This window comes from Spizellomyces punctatus, assembly GCF_000182565.1.
Source record: "Spizellomyces punctatus DAOM BR117 chromosome Unknown supercont1.2, whole genome shotgun sequence".
NCBI classification, from domain to species: domain Eukaryota; kingdom Fungi; phylum Chytridiomycota; class Chytridiomycetes; order Spizellomycetales; family Spizellomycetaceae; genus Spizellomyces; species Spizellomyces punctatus.
The window spans coordinates 1,117,535-1,142,065 of NW_015971538.1; the positions used below are offsets into that span (position 1 = coordinate 1,117,535).

The window sequence follows — 24,531 nt, forward strand, 5'->3', positions numbered from 1 at the left end:
CGTGATGAAACTTACGTCACGACTACATTGCTGGTATAAAATATGGTGAGGGACAAAATGCCGTGGCACGACAGGTTGGAGTTTACCTTGCCGTACCTGCATTGCCTAAACTCAAAATTCAAAGAATATGGATGAGCCTCATCGCACCGGCGACCATATGGAGCGTCTTCATGTGACGTCTTCGACCGTGAAAGATACAACCAGTACTCCCCCACAATCACAGGACAAAGAAGGATCTCCCTTGTACCATCCCAACGTGCCCCATTTCGTTGGAACAGGTGACGAGATCGAGACATTCAATCATAGTAAGACTGGCAAGAGAGGTTCCGAATGCGAGGACCCAAAGCGAGCGTTGTCAGGGGTGCAGCTAGAGAGGGATTTTCATGCGGAGACCTTCTTGGGTTCGGAAAAGTTGTCTGGACAAGGGATAGGATCTACAGCTCAGCAGGATATTGAGCAAAACTTGCCGTACACACAATGAAAGGGAGAGGAGGGATTCCAGCTTTCGAACAGTAAATATCTCTGATATAGGGCTTGCGTGCAAATGGAAATATACAGGTGTGATGTGTGATTAAAGTGTGCAGGGCGGTACTCTTCAAATATAGATGTAACGGGCAGAGAAGCGGTCCTTATACTAATTCCATCACGGACACCTTTCCCTGAGAATTTGCGGCAAGCAACGTCCCCGATGAGTTGCGTTTCCAGCAGACTGAACTCACAAACTGCCCCGTGTCTTTATGGGATGTGGGCTGGCCCTAGGATTAACACATTCACAGCATTAGATTGCTGCCACATCGCTTTATGACGCGAGGAAGTCCAGGTACGACGTACTGTTATAGTATCAATTCGTTTGCCAAAGGATTTAACAACCACCGGATTCGAGACTTGCCACCAGTACAAGTAGATATCGTTTGTTTCACTGCCGCACGCGAAAAGTTCTCCATGTCGGTTCACGCTCAGTCCAACAAAGTTCTTCTCATTGGAGTGACCAGAAAATGTTCGCACACATGTTGACTGACCACTAACTATGGAATCTGATATTGACCACAAACGGAGTGTGCAGTCGGTGGAGGCAGACAATATGGTATCATTGGTTTGGAACTTGACATACGACACAGCTTTACGATGTCCTTCAAAGACATGTAGTGGTGCACGCATGTCGCGTATGTCATAATAGTGAATTTTATGGTCTACCGGCAAGCGGAATATGAGTGTACTACTAGCACCAGCAATAGCATAAATTGATTTACCTGCTGAACCAAATGCGATGTGATTATTATTTTCAGGATTGAATTTCACAGAGCACACATTAGCGGCGCTATGTATAGTGGCGACTGAGTTCTTTTGATTTGTCGACCATATTTTGACTGCCACCAATGTGGTAAGCTTGAATCCCAGGCCGACGACGGAGGCGATCGACTCACCTTTTGTGTCATCCCCGCCACTAGCAAGCCGTAGTGGATCTGTTTGACACCAGTCAACAGACCACGCTCGTTTCTCATGTTCTTCAAAATGGCACATTGCTCTCCCGATGCCTGCATCCCAGAGCGTCACTATTCCTTCATAGTCGGATGAAACGAGATGATTTCTTATGTAGGGATTCCAGGTGAGGCAGCTTGAGATCCAGACTCATTAATTGTGATGCAACAACAGCAATGACTGGAACGGTTATTTACCTAATCTTCGATCGAGAGGACATTGTCAGCACTGGAAATCGAGGGACATCATCTTGAATCAGCGGGACATCTCCTTCGTCCTCAGAAACATTCAGTTCACAGGAGTTGCCCATAGTTTCTTCGGTCTTGCGCTTTTTCTCCTTGCTCGATTCATTTATGTGGCTACTGGAGCGCTGTGGTCTATGACCGTAGTCGAGTAACACACTACCGTATTCGAAGATTTTGATCTTCTTCATCACACCGGCTGTCGCAAAGAACATGTCATCTTTGTCAAATTCTAGCGAAGACACAATTGCAGATCCATTGCTAAATAGAGCATCTGCGTAGTTCAACGTCGCAATCGGTCGAAGGCTAGAGAAGCGTGAAAAACGGGTTAAGTTGGAAGCGAACTTGTCCAGCGTATCGCAGTCTTTATAAGGCACATATATTATTTCCAATTACTCTAGCAAAATGAGATACTGTAAATCTCACCGCCAAGTCGTGTCTCCCAATATCGTTCCTGCAAGTCGCCAATGTGTTTCTCGATCCGGGTGTTCTGTTTTTGAATCAGTTTGGATGAAGAGAGTAACTTTTTGTGTTGATGGCTACTCGATAAAGCCAATATGCTGCCAGAGGTTTCTGGTGACCCTTCCATTTCCTATGATCGATCCAGATATGATAAATACACAATCTGAACTGACACACCTAAGGAGCTCAGTGTAGGATATACCTCAGCAGACCTCTTTTTTCCCCGATGAAGCTCCTCCTCGACTGGTATTGTATGGTTTTCTCCCCGCGCAAGAGCATCAGGCACTTGCGCCACCGACCCTCCAATATCGACATGGAGAGCCTTCAGTCCCGTCTCCACTGCCGCAAGATCAGCCGTCACGCAAGTGAGTTGCCGATTCACTTCCTCCAAGAGCTGCAACAGTTTATATACATAGTTAAATAGGAGTATGTAACTGGACATCCCGAGATGAAGAGTAACTCACCCGCTCTTTATCAGCCTTTGCCCGTGCTAGAAAATTCTGCAGAAGTCTGAGGCTGTTCTCTTTCTCCATGGTTGCCATTTGTGCTTTCTTCTTTTGTAGCTTCACCAGCATCATATTTATGTCTGTAGCGTGAGCAGTCAACATGGCTATTTATCGATGCGATCTGCCCAAGTCGTACCATCCATACTCCAATCTTCGGGAATGTCTTGACCTTTGCAAAGCCGTGACGAACTTTTCTTAATAAGCTCATTCACTACAGATAAAAGCGATGTTGGCATGCATCGTGGAAGGTATATTCACGTAAGTACTACACCAAATAGCCAGACAAGGCTCACATGTGTAATTAGGAGATATGTCATCGATAGTCAACGGACACACGCATATAGGGCACTCCTTTCCGTCGCTAAGATGCAGGCCAATACATTCGTAACTGTCGGTCAACACAGGTGCCCACAGAAAATTGGTTAGCAGATGCACCTAATTTATTTGTAGCAAAATGCCTGGTGCTGACCAAAAACTGTGCCCGCACTTTGTCACAAATGCATTTTTCATAGTATCAACGCAAATAGGACTGCAGAACACGATAATATGTAGCATTACACCAGGTTGAAAGAATTCTGCCATTGCGAATGAAGTACCAGTCATAGTCCTCTGCGTCCTCCACCAGGTCGTCCACCTCGAGAGAATCGCTTGCTGCCATTCTCCGCTGCAAACCAGACTCTGTACAGCGCCGATAACCGTATTCTGTGCCTTTGTCTACTCGTTTTGCAGTCATGGTTGGGTGTGGGAAGTGTCGAACAACGATGAGGCCACACGTGATAGTTAATGATCTTCATAGCCACCCTAACTAGGACATCAGGAATTCTGCCCGAGCGTAAGCCCACCTCTTACGACCTAATGCAGGGCTCTCTTGCTTCATGTTACAGTATTTTGCATCAATTATCCGACATGCTTTTAAAGGACACCATGGCTCACAAGCCGTTGAACTATTATGAAGCAGCTCGTCGTACCCAACGTCCCAAGATCAGATCAGGTGAATCTATTTATTTGCTTACGTATGCCTTAAGGCGCCATCGGCTCTAAACTAAGCACTGCTCCGAAGGCAGACCCGTCTAGTCGTCCTGGCCGCAGACTCCTCTTGTGGCTTGCACCGCCGCGTCCCAGAACGATTCTCCATCTCCACCACTTCCTCAAAGCCAGCATAATCCATGGACAATCCTAGCTCAACAATAAACCCAAACAGCACATGGGTGAACCTAAGAGGTCTGTTTGACATGCGCTCTGTAGCATCCAAGTGCAGTGTTCAAAAACTTGGACGAGCGTTGCAGATAGTGTTAGAGACACTTTTCTGACACTTTGGTCACATTTATGCTTGCCTAGGTTCATGGCTTACCAACATTCTGATAATGGTGTTGCTGAGACTGGGAATGGCGATAGTACCAGGAATTTCATCAGAAGCGTCTTGGACTTTGACGAACCTTGTGTATAATGCAGTAAGTTCCTGTCCAATTAATCGTTGATTCTAAGGAAGAGGAATTGTAAGACGTCCCAGAGGTGGACAAAGTCATTCTGCTGGGCTGTTGCCAAATTTGCCTTAGTAAGACTCTGTAGCCATTTAAGTAGAGAACTGGAAGATAGTATGAAAGCAGGATGAGCTTCATAAATAGCCTCCTAGCGGCATTGTATACCGTTTCGTACCCAGGCTTAATCTTCTTTTCATCCTGGTCAGTCTACATTTGTGATGTTCCATTGGGTGACTGGGATACCGTTCGATTTAAATCAAAATGAGTACGAGGGATTGACGTTATGGGAACAAATTGACAATGGGGAACAGTTTACACCAACGAAGAAGTACCTTACCGCATTACCCATAATACTGTATGTTTGCAATCGTTTACAGCTTTGCATCGCCAACAAGAAATTTAACGCATCTTTTACAGGTTCCTACTAAGTACACACTACACACATTACGACTTTCCTACATTTATGATCAACTTGGCGTCATTACTTGTGGTGCTCGTGGCAAAACTGCCATCGATGCACAAAGTCCGCATATTTGGCATCAATAAAGGATACACAGATTGAATTCGCAATGCGTGGGCGGGCGGCTGTGTTGAGCGAGTGACCTTATGACCTTTTGAGTAATTATCTGGCGAAGAATATAGGATCGCGCATTTTGTTTGTGGGGGGAAACTATCACAGCCGTTCGAAATGTTTTCAGATCGATTGCATAAGATTTTCCACATCTCTTTGCAGCATCTCATTTCTTGGATCGAGCTGCAAAGCTCTCTGGTACTCTTCTAGGCCCGCTTTTAGTTCCCCTGATCTCACTTTAGCGGTTCCTATGCGGACAAGCATTTTGACCCTTGATTTTCGTCTGTCATCAGCATGAACGTCTTCGACTGTTTCCTCGCGAATCGCTTCCTCTTCCTTCGAAAGTAATGATAAAGCGGTGGTACAATCTTGTACGCAAGCGTCATAAGCATTGAGTTGGAGGTGACATGCTGCCCGATTCGATAAGCAACTGTGGAAGTTGGGTGGATATTAGATGTGAAAGGTAAACGACAACTTGGACAGAATATGACACTGTGCATACGTGAAATTGCTCGGGTCAATGTCCAGTGCTGCTGTATACGCGTTGACAGCGGCAGCATAGTTTCCAGAACGATAGAAACTGTTGCCTTTGTCCTTGAGGAAAGTTGCTAATGGGGGTCGACAAATGATTACTCGGGGTTCAACGTGGAAACCAACTCTTAGGTACATACGATTGGACTCTTCGATGCTCCTTGCATCTGAAATATCTGCCTTTCGCCTATGCTCATCCTGCATAGCTTTGATGCGGGTTCGCCATTTGACTTAAATAATATGATTGTGAATGGAGGGCCGAAAATTCCTATTCCTCCATTGCTGGGTTCTTACCATCTTCACTTTCTCGCGCGGTTTTGGTGGGGATTAGTCCTCGCGATGTGAACGTAATATGGATCTCTTGATTGGCGCCTCGTGGAGGTGGAACCCTTTGTTCTGTGTTTAAAGTAAAGTAAGGTAAAACTTTTATGATTGCATGTGAGGCTAGCAGCGAATAGTTACGTTTTAGTTGAGCCTGAACTTTAGCCCTGATTTCCTCCATATCTAGACCTGATTCATCGTCCAAGTCATCCAGATCTTCAGTCTCCTTGCACGATTTTGTTTCCACCGAAGCTTTACATTCAGCGGATGTCGATTCATTTTCATGCCTCTTGTCCATGACAGAATCGTCTGAGATATATCCATCATCTTTGTCAAATATTTCAACGATCCCAGACTCTTCTATCTTTCCCTTCCCTTTCCTGCGGGTGACATCTTCCCTCTCTCGATTTGCATTTTGTAGCTTCGTTTGTTCCATCCATTTGTTCAGGCCTTCCTCAGCCTGTCTCTTCTCCGCTTCCTTTAAGGATGCTAGGCGCTCCCTCTCAGCTCTTTCAACTTCAATCTGCTTCTGAATAAGCAACTGCTCTTCCTGTCTCCTTTCCGCTGCTTTACGTTGCCGCGCCTCCTCCGCTTTTTGGCGAAACCGGAGGTCGGCCTCCTCACGGCGGGTTTTGATGGGTATTGCTGAATCCTTTGGATAGGATAGATTTTCCCATGTCTGCTCTATTAACTGGGGAACAATATATAAACGAACGAGCTCACGATCAGTGCTCAAATGTCAGCGCTCGAATATGAAAGGTACCTTTGGCAGCTCAAATTTCGTGCACCCATTTCCAACGGAGACTACAGCTTTGTCAGTGTCAATTTGGTCAAATAAGTCCAGCTCAAACAAATAAGGGGGAAAGTTGATTTTCAGATACGCATCGTTCACTATATTTATATTTTCGTGTCAACCCGCAGAAAATAGATATATCCAGAATTCGTGTTTCTTACCGTATACATCCGCCTTTTTTGGGTTTGCTCCCCTCAAAGGAACAGTTATGTAGACGCATGAAGAAGTTTGCGTCCAAGTGTAGTCGCGAACAATAATCGGCATACTGTTAACGAACGGGGACTGGCCACTGGCCACGTCCGAAGCTGCGCGTTCGTTAGGATGTTAGCAAAGCAAGGCTAAGCCACGGACATTGAGGGTCATCTTGGCGATCCTTGGCCAGCACTGTTTATCGAAGCTTTTTTGTTGTCGGATATAATAAAGTGATTGATTGACTTTCCTTGGCTCCCGTATATATATTTCACTGGCACCAATCTCATCCATCAATTCGCCGAAATCCGATCATTGTACCTATCATGAACAAACCTGCATCCCCCGATCAAACAATCATGGCGGAAGACGTCCTGCCCTGCGTAAAGATCCTCGTAATAGGAAATGGTAAGCTTATCATACCTGTTAAAATGCCGTTGCACGTATGCTCATTCGGCACATGCTAGGAAGCGTTGGAAAATCGTCAATGATTCGGCGATTTTGTAAAGGCGCCTACAATGAAAATTATAAAAAGACCATAGGAGTGGAGTATTTAGAGAAAGAGGTGGAGATTGATGGCTATGGAGATGTTAGGCTGATGCTCTGGGATACTGCTGGTAAAACATCCTAGTGGGATAACATTGGATACGAGGATACGAGGAAGGCATCTGATTCCATCGTCTGCTATACAGGGCAGGAAGAATTTGATGAGATCACAAGGGAATATTACAAAGGTCCGTATAGAATGCTGAGGGAGATCTTACAGAGCCATTAATTGACCTTGTGTTTACAGACACCGATGCTGTGGTACTAGCATTCTCAACGGACGATCGGCCATCATTCGAAACCGTGAAGTCATGGTGCTCGAAAATCAAGACAATTTGTGCTGACGTCTCCATGGTTCTCGTGCAGAACAAGATTGATTTGATACAGCAGGCTGCCGTTTCCTCGTAAGCTCTACCTGTGCTCCTAGTGAACGACAGCAGGATTGAAACTGTCTTCTTCTGGGACGTAGGCAGGAAGCGGAAGCCTTGGCACGGGACTTGCGCATGCGACTATTTAGGGTATCAGTCAAGGAGAGTTTGAATGTAGAAGAAGGTAGAGTTGACGTACATGAAAGACGAGGCGAGTGATACACTCTGACGATCTTTCTGGCAGTTTTCACATATCTTGCCCAAAAGCAACTGGAAAAAGAGCGAGAGAAGCGGCAGATGGCCGCAGCAGCAGCCAAAGACGTTTCTGATGATGATATTAAATGTAAGCAGTCTACGATTCCAAAACATTGTGGCGACTTGTTAACATAGTGTATGACAGCACGACCACAAAGCGGGCGCTTCAAAGACTCAAAAAATACTTCAGATAGACGAGTGACAAGTGCACGACCACCACATATGATTGGAAAGAAGGATAATTGCATAATTTCATAATAAGATTCAATAGTCTACATACCAATAACGAAGCTAGAGCGTTCGTTTGCTAACAAAATGCTCCACTTTAGAAACGCAAAATACAACTATACGTAAAAGATTTGCCACCTCTTCCTTTCCTCGTCACTGTCAAATTCTGGTATAAACTCAATTTTACGGATTTCCGCAAATCCTTCATCTTCACCCGGCGGTTCAAACCTTGCTGTGAAATTTCGGAAAGCTATTATCGGCAGTCGTACAGTAACACCATTCAAGCCTTGTCCCGGTTTGGACTCTGGTTTGTTTTTACTCGATGTGCTACTAGCGCGCACTGGCTCTTCCCAATGTCCATCCCTCCCCATCCGTGACATCACCTCTCTGTATACATTGTTGTGCATACAAACGGCTTCATCCGCAAGAAACCAAAAGCATCGTACCGGTATCTCCCTGCCTAGCTTGGTACCTACCCGTTGTGCAACATTCATATACAACCGTCGCGTGCTCCGGTCAGGATTTGTATTGTCAATCACTACGCTCTTGTTTTGTTGAAGAGCAGCTTCTGATGCCTTTATGCATCGGTCTCTAGATTTCAATGTGTCTTGATTGACGTGAACATAATTGTGCGGAAGAAGATGACGTCTTGCAAAAGAGGATTTGCCAGATGCGGGAGATCCAACGAAAAGTATCAGTTCTGGTTGGGTCGAGGCCGGAGGGAGAGTAGGTGGCACGTTGGCGCTGGTAGTTGGGTCGTCACGTAGGTATCGACGAGGATCAAAGGTGGGATGTGGTGCATGGTGTGAGCGAGGGATGTCTTGCCGGTCTGGAGATGGTATTGTGGTTGTGCGACTATGCCAAAAGGCTTCGGGAGTTAAGAAGGGGAATCCGACATTCAACGCGAATTTGTGATCAGTGTCCGCAAAATCTTTGCTAGCTCCAGGTTTATGCCCAGCATGCCTTCCCGCTGCATCCCCGACATAAAAGCTCTTATCTTTCTCCACCACCACCCCAGCAGTCCAGTCACGTTCAAATTTCTCCCACATTCCCGGTCGAGGTTTACGATTCCAGTCATCGCCCGTAGCCGCGAACACCAGAATTGGGGGAACAGGCACACCCTCTTTTTCTGCCTTCTTCCGGACAGCATTGATGACATTCTCGACGCGTCCCATAAACGAAGCTTTTCGATTTTTGCTGCGTGTGTCATTGCCTTCAATACCCTTCTGATTGGAGAAAATTACAATACGATAGCCTTCTTGATTGTGCAGGGATATCAGTCGGTCTGGTACTGAAGGATGAAAGAAAGTCCAGTCATCTGCGTTTTTAGCATGGACGTGGTTGCCGCGGACTTTTACAATAGTCCCATCAAAATCGAATGACGCGATCCGACTGGTTTGCGGCTGGGAAAGATAGGTTGCGACAAGCACACTCGAGGTATGTGTCCATTTGACTGCTGGGAGGTTTGACAGGACGGCGTTTGTTGCAACAGCGGTGGTTGTAGAGTGTTTGGCAAAAAAAGGGTGAATCGGAAGGGCAGTGCCTATAGGCTGCTGTGTAGCTTCAGACGTTGAGTTGACCACCACATGAAGCTGGCCGTCCATCATCGTGCTAGATGCTACTGCGCTTGTGCTTGCTGTTGCAACTTTGACGTCTGAGAGAGAGTCCGCGGACCGAGAACGTTTGGCAGGGGGATTGTCCTGAATGGAGATCTGTGACTTGACAGCACTTTCATTTCCTTCCAATTTAGCAGCTATTTCCGTGCCATCACTCTTCAATTCCATTTTATCGATCTGTGTCATGCTTTCGACGCATGCTACCTTCCGTTTATTCGCCATTTTTGGCACCGACCTCAGACCCAGATGTCAGATCCGTAAGATCGACAATACCCACAAAACTGGTGGTATTGCACTGCATGTCACGTGAACCTGGGAGCCGACAAAATGCAGGACCGATGGTGTTATTGAGAAGCTGTACAAACAAAATAAACCTAGTAGACCGAGCAGAACAGTCTCTGAGAATGGAAATGCAAGAATTCCCTACGTAGCTACCCAGCACCTATGATGTTCCCTCCGCACCGCAATTACCGGGACGGATAGGCATCAGCGGAATGTAAGCTAGCACTACCCCTCTGAATCGCATTAAATGTCTCAATCTCGGTTGTGTCGTTATCCCTATTCGACTGCGCATTGGCTTCCGGTACAAGAACTCCAGCAGCACCCCCAGATTGCAAAGCCGACATGGGGAGTGCGTTGCCAGAGGCCTCGCGACGAATGGCTTCCTGGTGCTGGAAATCGCGAGCGATGGACGTCTCCGTGTGAGGAGCGCCAACCATTCCCGGTTGCATTAGAGCAGATTCCTCCGTAGTGGGGATGTCGAGATGGCTAAGATGGTAGATGAAGTGTAAGTTACGGTCTGCCACGGAGCCCAGCAATATATAAAGTACTCTCGTTTCCGTCTTCTTCACAGTGACTTACCTGGACATGATAATGGCCAGATAAAAACTTGTAGAAACAGAAATATCAGTTACAAACCGGTTGCTGTAAACAACGAGAGGTCAAAAGACCGACGCTTAGTAAGCCGTGGTCATTAACATAATGCTTGGTAAGCAGCCATACAATCACCTATTTACAATTAGAAAAAGGAACTACATAGTACAAAAATTACCACCTTCTACGATTCTTGATCAGAATTTCATCAGCCTATCATTCATACAAAGTATTGGGTATCTAAACCGATTGAGAAATCCCACACAATGATTCGCTAAGAAAAAAATGAGATAAAGAGTCATGGGAACAGCGATCTCATTAAGCATCTCCTCACCTGGTCCTGGCTACAGCTTACAATCTTTGTATCATTGAAAAGCAGCTTGAACACGCGACTGGAGTGACCTCCTTCCTTCAGATCCAACAGCAACGCCCCAGTATGCAGGTCCCAAACCTTCAGAGTTTCGTCATATGATCCGGATACAATTCGCCGAGAATCGAATTGAAGGGTTCGCACTAACGATGTGTGTCCTGTGATCGTTCTAAGGAGTGTCCCAGAGTGCACATCCCAGACTTTTATGGTGCTGTCTGTAGTCAAAAAAAAAAGTATAAATAGCCCATTCTTGAACAGCGGTGGGTCGCCCGGACCACTGTACCTGACGACCCAGAAACAATAGTATCCCCGTCGAATTGAATGCACGCGATGCCACGAGTATGTCCAACAAGATTCTTTGTCTGTTGTCCAGTTTTCACATCCCAGACTTTGATTTGTCGGTCTTTTGCAACAATTAAGTTTTTCTTCCTCTCAAAAAAGAAAAGCAACAAACAATCTTTACCCACCTCCAGACGCAGATACTACAGTTCCTTTCCTGAATTGCACAGCATTCACCGCAGCCCGGTGTCCCCGCATCGTATGAATCAGCTCTCCAGTGTTGAGGTCCCACACTCGCACCGTCGTGTCCTTACTGCATGACACTATGCGATCGCCCTCAAAGCGTAAATTCAAAACCGATTCACAATGACCCTCGAGCGATCTCAAGATTCTTCCAGTGGCAAGATCCCAAATCAGAATGGTGGCGTCCGATGAACCGGACACAATGCGGGTTTCGTCGTATTGTAAGCACAGCACCGAGCCTTTGTGCCCGTACAGGGTAGCTGTGCAATTGCCGCTTATCATATCCCAGATTTTGATGGTATCTTATTTGATGTCAGCGTTAGGCCATGCACTAATTGAGTACGTCACTCTACATACCGTCTCGTGAGCCCGACACGATTTTGTCGTCATCAAACTGCAAGCAATAAACTGCCTCCTTATGCCCAGTAAACGTTCGAGTATTATATCTCATCGTCATCCAGTTCTTCTCTAACAAAACCCTTTGATGGTAAACATGCCGCCAGTCTATAAGGTGTTTTGATGAAGCGGCTTCTGTCTCCGCGCTTCTTCCTTTTCCTTTCTGCTTCGGCTTTGAATGCGTAAGAGTTTGCGATCGACTCCGTTTAACTGCGCGCTCAACCAGAGATTCCTGATCAACTCTATGTGCCGAGGGAGGGACATCGATAGCCGTTGTGTCCGATGTCGATGATTCTATTGGGCTTGCTGACGCCGCGAACATGGGCTCATCCTCTCCAGTATGCCACTGCTCGGCAGAGGAACCGGTGCTGGAATAAGACGTTCCGAAAGAGTGAACAGTTGCGTCAGAAGTAGCGCTGGTCGATCCAGTTTCTATTGTCCTTGCAGCTTCGGCGATTCCTGAATCTCTAGCCCGATTTCTTCTCCTATTTGGCCGGTAGGGCCCATACTCCGCCTCTAAAGCAGCAGCCACGTACGCTTTCCTCCTCTTTCGCTTCTCCTTTCTATACACAGGATCATTCGCCTCTTTGATTATTTCGGACATAGCATAAGGACTAATATCCCAACCACTCCTTCGGTAAAGATTGTGCCAGACAGAGTTATCGTAGGCCACATCCTTCCATTTTTTGGATACTTGTGCTACCCGGCTTATTGTCCGTATGTCAACATAACTCAATATCTGCTCGGCAAGCTCTCTAGGTAGCGCACTTAGAAAGTCTCGCTGCAACAGGGGCGCCAGTCTTGTCGTGACGTTAGCGAGAGTTGGTGTTGAGACGGTGAGAAGCAACTGGAAGGCAAATTCTGTGGGGACAGATAAAACATCGATAAGTCAATGCCTCTGGTGAAATGTGGCCTCCCTCTCCTCATGTTTGCACCAACAGACTCCACCCACAGTAAAACCTCACACTCCTCGTTCTCAGGGCTCTGTGCAGTCATGTTTATCAGACCCACCTGCTTTCTGCTCCTCTGACCATTCAGAAATGTGGACCGGCAGTGATTTCGCCGAAGCTGGCATTAAGCAGAATTCTTCATAACCCTCATCCGCGTCATTGAGACGTATGTGAGTCGCTGACATGTCTCGCTATCGCCGGAGAAAAGCGCAACGGACGGGTTCGTTGTTGTAGAAGATTGCCCGGAAACGGGAATCTTGAAGGTGGATGATTGCAGAGCAAAGTTCCTTTTTCCTTGAGGTGGGAATCATTAGGGGTCAGCTAAGCTACTAAGCGTACCAGGCTGTCGTTCACGATCACATGAACGTAAACAAATAGCGTCTCCGAACGATATTCAAGATGAAGTAAGATTCAAAGTAATAAATATACGTTGACAATTACAAGTGGAGCAGTATGGAGCTTTGAACCGAACAATAATAATTGGTAGTTCAGGTCAGGACAAGAATCAGAATGTTTGACTGGGCACTCGCCGATGAGTTGATGATCGCAAGCTATAATTTGCAGAGTCATGCCCCGCATAATGAGCCACAGGTAGACAAATATGGGTATCTATCGGCATGCTACCAGATCCGACTACCTCTCCGCTACTTAGATATCCATGTCAATAATCATCTGCAAGATCTTCTCCATGTCATTCCGTTCGCTTGTGTATGAGCCTGAAGCGTAATACTGTTTGGGAACTTCCTGCACAGGTGAAAGAACTGCATCAATGGCATGAATTACACCATTCATAGCAATCCCGTCGTTGATGAAGACGTGGGCTTCCTCATTGATTTCAATCTACGTGATGGGGTGAGACGGGACACGAGTGCATTGACTAATGTAAACCTCCTTACTGACCACTGGATGCTTATGATCGTGCTTGTCGTCCTTTTCTTTGGCAGTAATCTTGAGTTTGGCACCTTCAATGGTCGGAAGCTCAAGTTCTTTCGCTTTCCAAATGTCAGGTGTGTAAACCAGCTGGGGAGAAATATGGTAGGAGACAATCTAATTTCATCATTAAGAGGCGTCATCCAATCGACAAGTTGAAAGAGCAGCGCTAAACCAACCCGGCGTAAGTCTTCGACGCCATCAGGACTGAACAGGTATCTAAGTCGTTTGAAGCCGAGCTGACCGAGTGTGGTGTTAGCAAACGTACTGCTGCTGTACCAACGGATGCACCACTGCTGTACCTTCTTGAACGCACGATTCGATGGTGCAAAAACCGTAATTGCTGCAGTTTCCTTCACAACATCCTTCAGTCCCGCTTTTCCTATAGCCACTTCAAATATGCCAAATTCGAGCGGAAAATGTCCCAAGACATAGAAGACATTGGGAGGAGGAACGATGATGTGGTCAACACCTTGAATGACGCCGTTCGACGCCTTAATGTCCGCAGCGACGATATGCGAGCGCAAATTCAAAGCAATGTGATCTTTTTGTAATATATCACAACAGGCGCATTAGTCGTTAATAATGGCCGGGAAGGCCTTAAAGAAGCACCTACTTTTGTGCTCAAAGACTCTGATCTTTTGTGGTCGGTCACCCAGCGACTCTAGCTTAAGCCGCGTGTCCAGCAGCTGACCATTCTCAAGGTCTTCGGTCTTGTGAGCCTTATCTACAATATGATATAAAAGAACCTATTTCCGAGCTTCAATTGATGGGTTTTCTCAGCAGCATTTCTCCTGTAGCAATACCTTTGTGACAACTTCCTCTGGAGGCTTTTTGTCATCTGGACATCCTGGGACATGTTTGAATGCCGAGTTAACGGGCGCAAATAACGTCACGTCAGCGTCCGGGCTATCTAATCCTTTGGCAATTTCCTTCCTCTCCTCAATGATTTCGGCTAGTTTAGAGAATGCTTCATCTTCACGAATCACTTGGTAAATCGTTTTCTTGTCATCTCCATCCCCCGGCTTTGTTGGGGAGCCATGACCTTCCGGTGCGAGGGAAAGACCACACAGAAGCAAATCAGTTGAAGTCTTGGGCGCGGAAAGCAAAACATGCTGGATGGGATTAATCTGGCGAGCCGGTAGCGCAAGACCATAGCTGCTGAGTACGACAGAGACCAGAAGAGCTACTACATGTAATGCAAGCATGTTGATATGGAATGCGTTTGGAAGAACAAAATAAAATAAAGCAAAATGATGGATATGTTAGCACGCTCCAGCCTACTTGGGCGGGAGGGACTATTTTGCACAGCTCAGAACATGCATTCAAACGCATTGATCGCGTGCTCGTATAATTGCGTCACGGACCAGGACCAGCACGAGTTAAAGGATCAATGTGTCCGGCGGGAGAACCCCCATGCATTTTGTCCAGTGTTCAACTTGTTTCCATTCGCCTTCGCTCCGTCGTCCATCTTTGACCTTCTCCTCCTCCAACAACACGCCCACCATCATCCCAAATTCCTCTCGATGCCTAAACACCCGCTTCAGACCCAACAAGTCGCACGACCAAAGCACCATTTCTGGCCATGTTCAGCGCCTGGGTGTTTGTGGCGCACGTTTGTCTGTACGTAAGCGGGCATAAATTTGACGCCAAAATCCTTATTTCTACAACATCGCGCTCTGATTGGCTGGAAAGTCCAGGGGTGGGTCTTGAGAGCGAGTTGGGGGAAAAGACCTTCTGCTGGCTGTAGGGCTTTTTCTCGGCTTGGGTTTGCTTTTGGACTTGGGGATCTTTTTTTTTTTTTCCTCACGGGCAGCCGGGATCCTTTCATCTTCTCGACGAAGAAGTTGAAAGGAAGCAACAAGTTGGGACTCGAGTGCACCAGAGGGAAGCAGAGTAGCTTGTTGGGTTTGGAGAGAAGCGCTTGCTGGCCCGCGACGGTCAATCAACAACGTTCCTGACAAAACGACAGTCTCAATCAAAGGTTCTGTTCCTTTGCGGCTCTGTCTGCACTGTTCTTCACATTGTTAGAGGGTGGCAGCCAGTATGCCGGTTTCCTCTCCCTGTCTCGACTCTGCTGTCAGCGTGCTTGATCAATCACATTCTGCCCCACCCTGTCCGCCCGGAGGATCGCTACCAAACGACACAGACCGCTACACAGACAGCGCCTACGATAGCGGTGAAGACCGTCATTCGGAAGCTCAAGTGAGTCCCGCTCCTTATTTTACACCTCCTCCCGAGACCAAACTTGGGATCGCCACCAAGAAGCGGAAGCGAATGGCTGACGACGACACCGAAATTGCGATTCCCCCACATAACCCCAGGCGTAAACCGCCAAAGCGTCAAATTGTCTTTGTCGATCCTGACGATGCCATGTCCCCATGGTGGTGGCCAGCCATGGTATGTTTTGGAAACGTTGCGTTGTAGTATGGACTTTGGGCGTCTGATAGAGGCATGCTGCACTGTCGAAGACTGTATGGGCAATTGACTGGATAGTGCATACCTTGGCAGTTGGATGCGATTGTCTACTTGCGTCCATAAGTCATTCTCACGCTGTCTTTTTTTGGTCCATGACATAGGTTGTGCCAAAACAAGAGTTCCAGATATTTAAGAAGAGCGTGAACGGCGAAGTCAAGGATCCAAAGGAAGGAGAATGTGTGGTGGTTTACTTTGAGGATGCGTCTTAGTACGTCTTGGTTTGAGTTGCCCATCAGTGCATATTGGTCGTGAACTAACAGGATCACTTCGTAGTAACACCATCCGAGAATCCGAGCTCAAACCATTTTGCCCCTCACAACCACCGTATACCACGTACATGAATGGACCAAATGGAAAGGCATTTCGCTCCGACAAGGCAGTCATTTTGGCCACATTATATTGGGAGCGGGGCAAAATCCCTCCCGCATTCTCTTGGCTACAAGAATGTCAACTAGACGATAGGGCGCGGAGCGCTAAGGGGCAAGAGGATGGTTCAGTCAAGGAAGAGGATGCAGGACAAAGAAAAAAGTCAACAAATTCTTCGACTGCTAACAGTCGAAGGGGCAGCCAAGCAACTTTACCGCGGAAGGACTCGCTCACGGCGAAGGATGCCACGGTGAAAAAATTGGATAAGGCAGTCAAAAAGGTGGGCTCATTTTGCACAAGTATAACTTGCAGGGATATCTCACGCGAGATGAAATAGTCTTCCATAATTGCAGTTCCCGCTGCGGGCGGCACTAAACCAAAAGCTCCGTCAACAAATAAGTTATCCATGCCCATTGTTAATCTAACAACATCAGGATCAGCCTGTACCAGTACGAAGCCGAAGGTCCTCAATAAGGGCATAAGTCCTGAAATGCCGACTCGTGTGGTCCAGCAAGTGCTGCCTAACGGGGATAGCTTGGACTTGGAAGATCAGTTGAAAGAGAAGCATACGATTGTCAAATTGTCAACTACGAGTAGAAATTCGAGCGTCCGACGGCCACGTGAGAACCATTTCGGAACTGATGGCTTTTACCCTGCGGGCGGAACATCAGGGGCGGTATGCGCTAAGTGTGGATTCAAGGACGCAAAACAGCGGCGGGTGTCCTCGGCGCAAATACCTGTAGCGAATATTGGTCATGGAGAAGGAATCACATCGATGCCGCTTTGCAAAGAATGCCGCGAATTGCTTGACGATGTGCTGCCCAGTCTTGAGCCGACAGCTGATGATGAGGATCCTGTATGGACACCCGGTAATTACTTTTCTTATTCTTATTCGACATCTTGTCGACAGGTCTGATAGTGTCTACTGACAGAACGACGACCAATACGACTTCTGAAGCATCTTTTACCGGAAAACCGGACGGATCGATTGGTGCGACATTTTAAAGGTATGTCTCCATCTTGGCTGGATTGCTAACTAATGCCGTACTGATGTCTCGTTCCTGAAATCCCTGACAGCCATGCAGGAACTTGCTCATCGAGAACAGCTAAATCGCGGAGCACCCTCCTCTGTTGTTCACTCTGTCGCCATCATCCCGTCCGTCTCTCCAGCGCAATTGCTTTCCTTTGCTCCTCAATATACCGCACGCAACGCACTATCGAGTTCCGTTTCAAAACAAGGGGCACTGTCAAGCGCGCCGAGCATCCACGCAGCCGAAACACCTGTTGTGTTATCTCCATATGCGTCTCCACCGCCGTCCGCGACCGCTGCCCTACCCCCGTTACAAGTCGAACGTGGTGAAGGGAGAAGCTAGGATTGTTTTTTCTTCAATTTGAATTTTTGTTTTGTTCAATTTTTTCCGATGTATACAATATTCCCTTTTCTTGTTTATCTTTTTCGTTGTAATGAACGCTGCTGGTTGTAGTTTGGCGATCCTGTATGTTGTGTAGTTTTCTTTCGTCGATGCAGTTTGTACAAACAATGAAACGCAGGCTCGCCACGCAATATGACGTCTTTGCCCATTCGTACATTTCTGCAACGAACTGGTTGAAATCGCTGCGTATGGCCAAGTATTTGCCATGCCAGTATATTGCGTCATCAAAGTGACCAACAGTATCGCCAAAGCCAGGGCATTTTTGTGTGAGAAAGTACATGAGTGCAGTGATGCTCAACTTGCTTGGCCAGAACCTAACAGGGATGAATATCTGATGCCTTCAAAGTGGGCGCTGTCCCTCTCTACATCAGATTTGATTCAAGATTATTGGAAGGATGTTGGTCTTGTAGAAACCGCGTAGTTCTAACTGGCAAGCTCATCGCATAATGTGTTCATAATCGGTTGATTGCAGTTGGGATGCATTCAGTCGTCAGATATTGCCTACGGATAGGATTTACATACCACAAATCTGAGACAGCAGAATCATGCTTATGTTATCCAACGTGGCGCAGTCGCCCAAGGTCAGCTCAGTTTCTGACCTCTTTTGATTTTTAACTACCTCGTTGTCATTGATTCCATTTCAGACCATGTCAGCCTCTTCGGACGACATTATCCGCCATATTATCCGGGATATTGTCAGCCGATCGATTGGCGTCCTCAAATCCCGACGAACGGAAGTACAATCGGAAGAGGATGTGAACGTCCCGGAGACGCTTGCGGCGTTTATGGTCCGTGCGGTTGTGTTGGATCCTCGAAATGGGTTTCGGATTGAGGGAGAACTTGGAAGAGATGAGGTCGAGCGGCTGATCAAGGTCGGTAATTTCCTCTTTTGCGGCTGAAGCTATAATCATTCTGAACGTTAACTGATATGATGCCTCTATTCTATGAATGTGGGATAGATATGTGTGGATCGAATTACAGCGATGAATTCTCCTGTTATGGAAACGGTCAAAATGCAAGTCTACTTTGATACAAACTTCCCGGCGCAAGGTATCATTCGAATGTTTACCTTGCGGAGAGAGTGCGGCTGGGTAAACATTGTCATTGAACTCCCCAAAGGTGATTTCCTTCACAAAGAAAAGTCTTCCCGTGTATCTGCATGTGCGCCGCTCTTGCGTGAAATCACCGAGGTTAAAACCAAAGCTATTGCCATCTACGAAGGTATAGGTGCATATCGTTTGGAGAAATCAACTTCGCCCTCTGATACCCTCTCTCCCTTTAGCCTTGTACCGCAAGATTGTTTCCTACCTTCTACTTCGCAGTCATGTCGGAAATCCAACAGATATGCGAGTTATCCGTGAGACCACAGGTGATGAGCGTCGCCACCTTTCAAGTAACATACAACAATCCAGCAGATCCTGACTATCATTGACCTTAGCTGCCTTGGAGTCCGTCTTTCCACAATCTGAACTCAGTACATTCATTTCGCTTTCCAGACAAGAGAAGGAGGCACAGCTGAATGGGCTATCACAGCTTGCAACAGGGATTAGACTCTTCAACAAGCAGTTGAGGAAAGGTGGAGAGGGAGTGGATGACTGTGAGTTATCGGTTGTATTTGTGGTTGTTGGTTACTGCGGTTATATTGACCGTTAGACTGAATTTCGGCGTTTTGGGAGCAGTGCCTGAGTTGTGTAGAAGGGAGCTGCAAGACCTGAGCGAGCGATTGCGAGTACTGACAACCAACACTGAGGAGCTGATTCAAACATATACAGGTAGTGTAAGGACTTTATAAACAGTAAATAAATGTCCATCCCTTCTCAGACGCCCGTGCTTTACAGCTATCGCCGACTACAGCGAAAAAGCCCCCCGTCCAGAACTCGGTGACCTCGCTCTCGCCCGACTCAAATCCTCCCTGGTCTTCCGCCGACAATTTCTGATTTATCTTGATGCACTTCAAGAGCAGACCAACCGATCTGCGGAAACATTGTCGACACTCAAGGAGCGATTCGAAGAGACAGTGAGGGATTTGAAGACAACGTGTCGCGCAAAGACCGCAGTGCCTGTTGATCAAGTTTATGTGAGTGCATGAACGGCAGCGATTGAACGAACGATATGTTAATGCCAGGGCACCTGCTCCTTGTTCACTGTTGATTCCCAGCCGCAATTTATCATGCTCGCAAATCTATGGACGAATTACATGGACGAACTATTTTTGCTGGCATTTCGGAAGGGGATTCTCAATAATATAGAGGAACATTCCAAGGTGCGGAACTTGTATTCTCAGGAATTTCACACTCGATCTTAATGAACACCATACTCTACCAACATGTATAGGCATTTGCAATGGATATCCCACCCATTACCCTCGCTCTTTCTCAACCGTTCAAGCAAGATATTGAGCCAGAAATACTACCAGGTAATCAAAAAGTCATCCAAAAAAAGCACGGTAAACGGCAACGCTCACCGAGCACTCCAAATTGACAGAGCAAAAGGTGATTGCAAATGCTGCAGACTTAATGACGGCAGTTGCGGTGACAGGTCAAAAAGGAGTCGAGGTCGTACACCCCGGCAACACGACACAATACTATCGGCTGCCTGTGGAGTATGGTGTAAGTCTAGATAGCAAGAGACGGATATGGCCGGGTCTTTGACGCAATCTTGTGTTTGACTTTTCTAGGGATTCTGCCCATACACACTCTACAAACGTGACGGGCTGGTTCTCCCAGGAGACAAGAACCTTGGTCTCGTCCGCTGGCGAGATAAACTGTACGCCTTTGCCACGCTCGATTCGGCCAAAGAGTTTGCTAAAGCTCCGGACCGGTACACCGAAGCCGTTATCACACTCGCCAAGCATTCCCCGTCGTTTGTCCAGCTTTTGCATTTGTACACGTATTTTCCCACTGTGGAGGCACTGGAGAATGCGAAATCGTTTACGAGGCAAAGGTTGCTGGGGAAGGTGCCGCTAGTCTCCGAGGTTGGAACACAGGTGGATACACATGTTGTAGATAGACATTTGGATAAGAATTATGAATGGAATGAATGGGAGTTGAGAAGAAAGGCGATCATGTTGGTGGGTGCTGGATCTATATCTGGTGTAAAAAGTTCATTTGTTTATCTCTTTACTAATGTCTACCTTGGACTTTACAGGTAAACTTGAGAACCAAGCAAACGCACTCTGTACAGACCAACTCGAGTCATTTCCGGAGAGAAGCCGAAACTCAACATTACGAGCCACGGTAAAATTCTGCTTCAGCCTGCAGAAAGCATGCGTCCCCAGTACTAACATGCAGTTCTATAACAGAGCAAAAGAAACCCAAACGAGGCGCACGCAACCCACTCAAACTCCTATCAAAAAAGCATTTCTATCCAACCTCCGTCACACGCCCGCCTCCAACAACTTTCACGTTGTCGACCTTACTATCGATGTGGATGGCAAGCCGGCTCCATATGGAGGTGGCGGATTTGGAACGAAGATGGACCTGGAGAGTGCTGCTAAGGCAGGGGCTGGAAGGGTGGTTAGACCAACTGTGGTGGAAAGGGGGGTTTAGGAGGAGTAGTCTTTTAAGTGCTCTGATTTGTACAACTCGGTTTCAGAAGGAGCGATGCACCGGGGTATTAATGACAAAACTAGACGGAGAACAGTTGATAGGATAGTAGCAAAAAGTATGATTGACGATCCTGACAATTTGGATTAAAAAGGAAAGACTCGAATAAAAGGTCCTCAATGATCATTTCATTTGAGGGTCATCCACGTCCTCCTTCTTTTCCAATCTCTCTAACCTCTCCATCAAACCTTTGAGCATAATTTCCATGGCTCCATCGCCACTTCCCTTCCCTTCACCTTCTTCCTTTGCTCCGAAAGAGAAGGCCCCCCCATTGACATTCGCGCTTGGTGGCCCTCCTCGGAATCCCCAATGAGCGGCAGAAGACGATGCAGTCCCTCCCGCCGGCGGTGTGATTCCGCATTTTTCTTCTACGACCGCAAGCCGTCGGTCTAGCCGCGTCAAGGCTGCCCCAAACTTTTCTCCATACTGAGCTTGCATTTCCCGGAAATGACTTCGAACAAGCCCTTCAATCATCTGTCCTGCGCCTTGAAGCGATTGCAGCATAGCACCCGTGCGACGAAGCTGTCCTTGAAGGGTTGACTGCAGACGTAAATTTTCTTCGGCGGAATCGTACATCGATTCAAAGGTAGCCAAAAACGCTTGGCGGGAAACAGGAGGATAGCCATGTATTGATGCTGTCGGGTAGGCGGAGCTAGGAGACGGAGGTGGCAGATGTTTGGAACTGGTTTGGGCGATGGGTGGGAGAGGGGATCGAGGATGTGCGTCCCGGTCGCCTCCAGCTCCGAATCCTGTGCTAGGTGCCTCCCGATCTCGCTGCTGTTGCTGTTGTTGTTGCTGCTGTTGCTGTTGCATGTGAGGAGGTAAGGGCAATTCCCTGGACGGAAATTCACCCGCTCGAGGTGACATCAACTGTTGCCCAGAGCTCAAATTTGAAGTGTGCAATATGGGATTATAGCGAGATGCTTCAGGCCCTCGCGGTGTAATCTTTGATGACTTGCCGGGAGCTGGGTTCAAGTGTCTTGGTGATAAAAGTGATGCTCCAGATGGAGATCCAAGAACCCTTCCGGGATGCAGAACGCTTGGTGGATGTGAAGCACCATGAGGGCCGTCGGCTGGTGCTGTCATAGCGCCCCCTCGATTGCTTTGTGCACTCTCTCCGGTCCATATCGTTAGATTCTTTGAATTTCGGTATTTCGGGGACGATGGTCTGCGAGACGCTTTGTGCGAATCTTGCGGCGGAGAACTTCCCCTCACATCCGCGGACATCGGTCCCCGTTGCTGGTATTGAGCATTCTGACGAGCCTCAATAATCGCTTGCTGTTGCTGTTTCAATTTAAGAGTATTTCTCATCTGCTCCATGACATCCACACTGGCACTATTGCTGGAGTTGACATTTGACGATCCGCGGCCTGGCAAGTTGTGGCCAACTGCTGTATTGATGGAAAGACGCTTCCTTTGTTTTGGTCGGCTGGTTGGAGGTTCTTCCGACCCATTGGGAGATGTATCCGCGTGTTCTTCCGATTGTGCCGATTCTGAAAGTTCAGCTTCTGAGCGATTTCTTTTCATTCCCGTTTCGTGCGATGCGTGCTGTCTGAATGGCCGATCGTTGAATGTTAGCACAGCGTGGTAATCAGTTTACAATACAACTGATTTCTCAAACACACGGCAGCTTTACCTAGCTGGACTTGATTCCGTTTCACGACCTTGACCATGTCCTGGCTTCCCGTGCACCAGTTTCTCGACATTTGCAGAGCTCGACAATCGCTGTGAATTCTCTGATCGATAAGACTGTTCACGCGAACGATCTCGTTTTGACACATCGTCCTGTCCATGAGTTGGTGATGGGGATCGCCGTATGGCTCTTGCCTAAGACATGAAGAGCAAGTAAGCATGAGTATGAGCATCAACCTTAAACCATTTATCGGACTCCCGTCCTTACCTTGGTATCATCATTCTCCTTCTTAGTTTCTTTATCCGCGTCCATCGGAACAGGAGAATCTCTCCCGTGATCACCGTCTTCGGTTTCAGTTCCGTCAGACATTTCTTCGCCGTCCGACAACGCCTCCAAATCCTCCTCACTTTCGGTGAACGGATGTTTCCAATTAAAATGCGGGATACTCTTCAACATCTCATCTGCCACGCCATTCTTGATCTGATCTCGAGACAGAACGCAAAATTCCGCCAAAAGGTAGTTTCCAAGTCGCTTTGCAGCTTCAGCGATAGCCGTTGACGACATGTAAATGTCTCCCGTATTCTCCTTGAAATGATGTAATGACGAAGTGAGGTACTGCTTTGGGATTTTCGCTGATTTGTGCATATATCCCGGTTCTTTGCGGAAGAACATGACGTCTAAATCTCGAAGACGGTAAAAGTTTGTTTCTGAAGATGGTGATTCGACATCGGGAGAGCTTTCAGGTTGGACAGGAAAGTAGTAGACGCAGAATGCGTAGCCCATTTGGGCATGAAAATACACGCCGATTTTAAGCTTTGTAATCTTCATTGTAAGTTATTCTCTCATAGACGGTAGGGAGCAAAGTCCCAAGCAGCGCCCACAATTCTCCTTCCTAATTTTGTGTGTCTTGGCGAATCATCAACCTGCAGGATCCAGGAGAAAAACAACTTAGCAGCTGCCTTGGAATTTCATATATTCTCGGGTGCTAAGCGACGCAAGAATCCCTTAGGACCTATTTTAACGGGGCTGAATGGGCCAGTACACTCTGCCAGTGCGGTGCAACAGGAGGGAGGATTTGCCGGCACTTGGCTACAGAGCACAAGAGTTCGCGTTGCCCTTCGCGTTGCACCTTACTTTGCCTAACGGACTCTCGGAAAATAACACCCACCTCTCTGGCGTACGTTGATGCCGCTGGAGATCTAATCTCGCAATAGACTGACTAGCACCGATGCGTGCGCGACAATGTCGGAGGGCGGATGGTGCAGAAGGGCCGCTGGTTCGACATGGGGGGAAATAATTCAAATTGGGTCAAATTGCCCCTATTCAATGCGCATGTCAGCAATTTGTAAGCAGCGCCATCTTCGGTGCTCTTGGGCTTGTCAACTTG

The 24,531-nt window shown here is 47.3% G+C and overlaps 12 protein-coding genes across 12 annotated transcripts; 5 read left to right on the forward strand and 7 right to left on the reverse strand.

Annotated features, from left to right (window-relative positions):
- Positions 1–67: 67 nt before the first annotated feature.
- SPPG_01309 (uncharacterized protein) lies at positions 68–686 on the forward strand. Its single transcript, XM_016749631.1, has one exon. The coding sequence runs from the start codon at positions 128–130 to the stop codon at positions 479–481; it is 354 nt and encodes a 117-aa protein (XP_016611894.1). The 5' UTR covers positions 68–127; the 3' UTR covers positions 482–686.
- SPPG_01310 (uncharacterized protein) lies at positions 499–3,578 on the reverse strand. Its single transcript, XM_016749632.1, has 11 exons — positions 3,159–3,578; positions 2,983–3,077; positions 2,826–2,900; positions 2,648–2,769; positions 2,386–2,577; positions 2,148–2,313; positions 1,677–2,085; positions 1,425–1,615; positions 1,251–1,367; positions 832–1,190; positions 499–755 (listed from the first exon to the last, which is right to left on the reverse strand). Exons 1-11 carry the CDS (start codon positions 3,290–3,292, stop codon positions 630–632), a joined length of 1,986 nt encoding a protein of 661 aa, XP_016611895.1. The 5' UTR covers positions 3,293–3,578; the 3' UTR covers positions 499–629.
- Positions 3,579–3,762: 184 nt separating this feature from the next.
- SPPG_01311 (uncharacterized protein) lies at positions 3,763–5,013 on the forward strand. Its single transcript, XM_016749633.1, has 4 exons — positions 3,763–3,910; positions 4,028–4,140; positions 4,377–4,525; positions 4,588–5,013. Exons 1-4 carry the CDS (start codon positions 3,856–3,858, stop codon positions 4,730–4,732), a joined length of 462 nt encoding a protein of 153 aa, XP_016611896.1. The 5' UTR covers positions 3,763–3,855; the 3' UTR covers positions 4,733–5,013.
- SPPG_01312 (uncharacterized protein) lies at positions 4,505–6,670 on the reverse strand. The gene is made up of 7 exons (XM_016749634.1): positions 6,548–6,670; positions 6,357–6,484; positions 5,735–6,284; positions 5,567–5,668; positions 5,413–5,502; positions 5,244–5,349; positions 4,505–5,171 (listed from the first exon to the last, which is right to left on the reverse strand). Exons 1-7 carry the CDS (start codon positions 6,648–6,650, stop codon positions 4,865–4,867), a joined length of 1,386 nt encoding a protein of 461 aa, XP_016611897.1. The 5' UTR covers positions 6,651–6,670; the 3' UTR covers positions 4,505–4,864.
- Positions 6,671–6,802: 132 nt separating this feature from the next.
- On the forward strand, positions 6,803–8,006 carry SPPG_01313 (small GTP-binding protein domain). The gene is made up of 7 exons (XM_016749635.1): positions 6,803–6,983; positions 7,043–7,192; positions 7,268–7,309; positions 7,369–7,525; positions 7,591–7,673; positions 7,734–7,832; positions 7,890–8,006. Exons 1-7 carry the CDS (start codon positions 6,902–6,904, stop codon positions 8,000–8,002), a joined length of 726 nt encoding a protein of 241 aa, XP_016611898.1. The 5' UTR covers positions 6,803–6,901; the 3' UTR covers positions 8,003–8,006.
- SPPG_01314 (polynucleotide kinase 3'-phosphatase) lies at positions 7,936–9,876 on the reverse strand. Its single transcript, XM_016749636.1, has one exon. It carries the CDS (start codon positions 9,808–9,810, stop codon positions 8,089–8,091), a length of 1,722 nt encoding a protein of 573 aa, XP_016611899.1. The 5' UTR covers positions 9,811–9,876; the 3' UTR covers positions 7,936–8,088.
- A 24-nt stretch (positions 9,877–9,900) lies between these two features.
- On the reverse strand, positions 9,901–10,518 carry SPPG_08925 (uncharacterized protein). Its single transcript, XM_016757074.1, has 2 exons — positions 10,450–10,518; positions 9,901–10,356 (listed from the first exon to the last, which is right to left on the reverse strand). Exons 1-2 carry the CDS (start codon positions 10,455–10,457, stop codon positions 10,056–10,058), a joined length of 309 nt encoding a protein of 102 aa, XP_016611900.1. The 5' UTR covers positions 10,458–10,518; the 3' UTR covers positions 9,901–10,055.
- A 10-nt stretch (positions 10,519–10,528) lies between these two features.
- On the reverse strand, positions 10,529–12,976 carry SPPG_08926 (uncharacterized protein). Its single transcript, XM_016757075.1, has 6 exons — positions 12,761–12,976; positions 11,711–12,610; positions 11,299–11,655; positions 11,115–11,234; positions 10,796–11,046; positions 10,529–10,735 (listed from the first exon to the last, which is right to left on the reverse strand). Exons 1-6 carry the CDS (start codon positions 12,882–12,884, stop codon positions 10,682–10,684), a joined length of 1,806 nt encoding a protein of 601 aa, XP_016611901.1. The 5' UTR covers positions 12,885–12,976; the 3' UTR covers positions 10,529–10,681.
- Positions 12,977–13,087: 111 nt separating this feature from the next.
- On the reverse strand, positions 13,088–15,162 carry SPPG_01316 (uncharacterized protein). Its single transcript, XM_016749637.1, has 6 exons — positions 14,436–15,162; positions 14,246–14,378; positions 13,932–14,173; positions 13,809–13,868; positions 13,600–13,746; positions 13,088–13,539 (listed from the first exon to the last, which is right to left on the reverse strand). The coding sequence occupies exons 1-6, from the start codon at positions 14,835–14,837 to the stop codon at positions 13,348–13,350; spliced, it is 1,176 nt and encodes a 391-aa protein (XP_016611902.1). The 5' UTR covers positions 14,838–15,162; the 3' UTR covers positions 13,088–13,347.
- Positions 15,163–15,334: 172 nt separating this feature from the next.
- Positions 15,335–18,053, forward strand: SPPG_01317 (uncharacterized protein). The gene is made up of 6 exons (XM_016749638.1): positions 15,335–16,029; positions 16,209–16,315; positions 16,381–16,753; positions 16,811–17,342; positions 17,406–17,480; positions 17,551–18,053. The coding sequence occupies exons 1-6, from the start codon at positions 15,676–15,678 to the stop codon at positions 17,844–17,846; spliced, it is 1,737 nt and encodes a 578-aa protein (XP_016611903.1). The 5' UTR covers positions 15,335–15,675; the 3' UTR covers positions 17,847–18,053.
- A 469-nt stretch (positions 18,054–18,522) lies between these two features.
- Positions 18,523–21,659, forward strand: SPPG_01318 (uncharacterized protein). Its single transcript, XM_016749639.1, has 13 exons — positions 18,523–18,778; positions 18,866–18,956; positions 19,026–19,127; positions 19,189–19,275; positions 19,345–19,503; positions 19,586–19,678; positions 19,745–19,983; positions 20,065–20,169; positions 20,241–20,322; positions 20,391–20,515; positions 20,584–20,976; positions 21,054–21,142; positions 21,208–21,659. Exons 1-13 carry the CDS (start codon positions 18,554–18,556, stop codon positions 21,452–21,454), a joined length of 2,037 nt encoding a protein of 678 aa, XP_016611904.1. The 5' UTR covers positions 18,523–18,553; the 3' UTR covers positions 21,455–21,659.
- SPPG_01319 (uncharacterized protein) lies at positions 21,413–24,431 on the reverse strand. Its single transcript, XM_016749640.1, has 4 exons — positions 24,313–24,431; positions 23,412–24,067; positions 23,148–23,338; positions 21,413–23,063 (listed from the first exon to the last, which is right to left on the reverse strand). Exons 2-4 carry the CDS (start codon positions 23,970–23,972, stop codon positions 21,635–21,637), a joined length of 2,181 nt encoding a protein of 726 aa, XP_016611905.1. The 5' UTR covers positions 23,973–24,067; positions 24,313–24,431; the 3' UTR covers positions 21,413–21,634.
- Between the last annotated feature and the right edge of the window lie 100 nt (positions 24,432–24,531).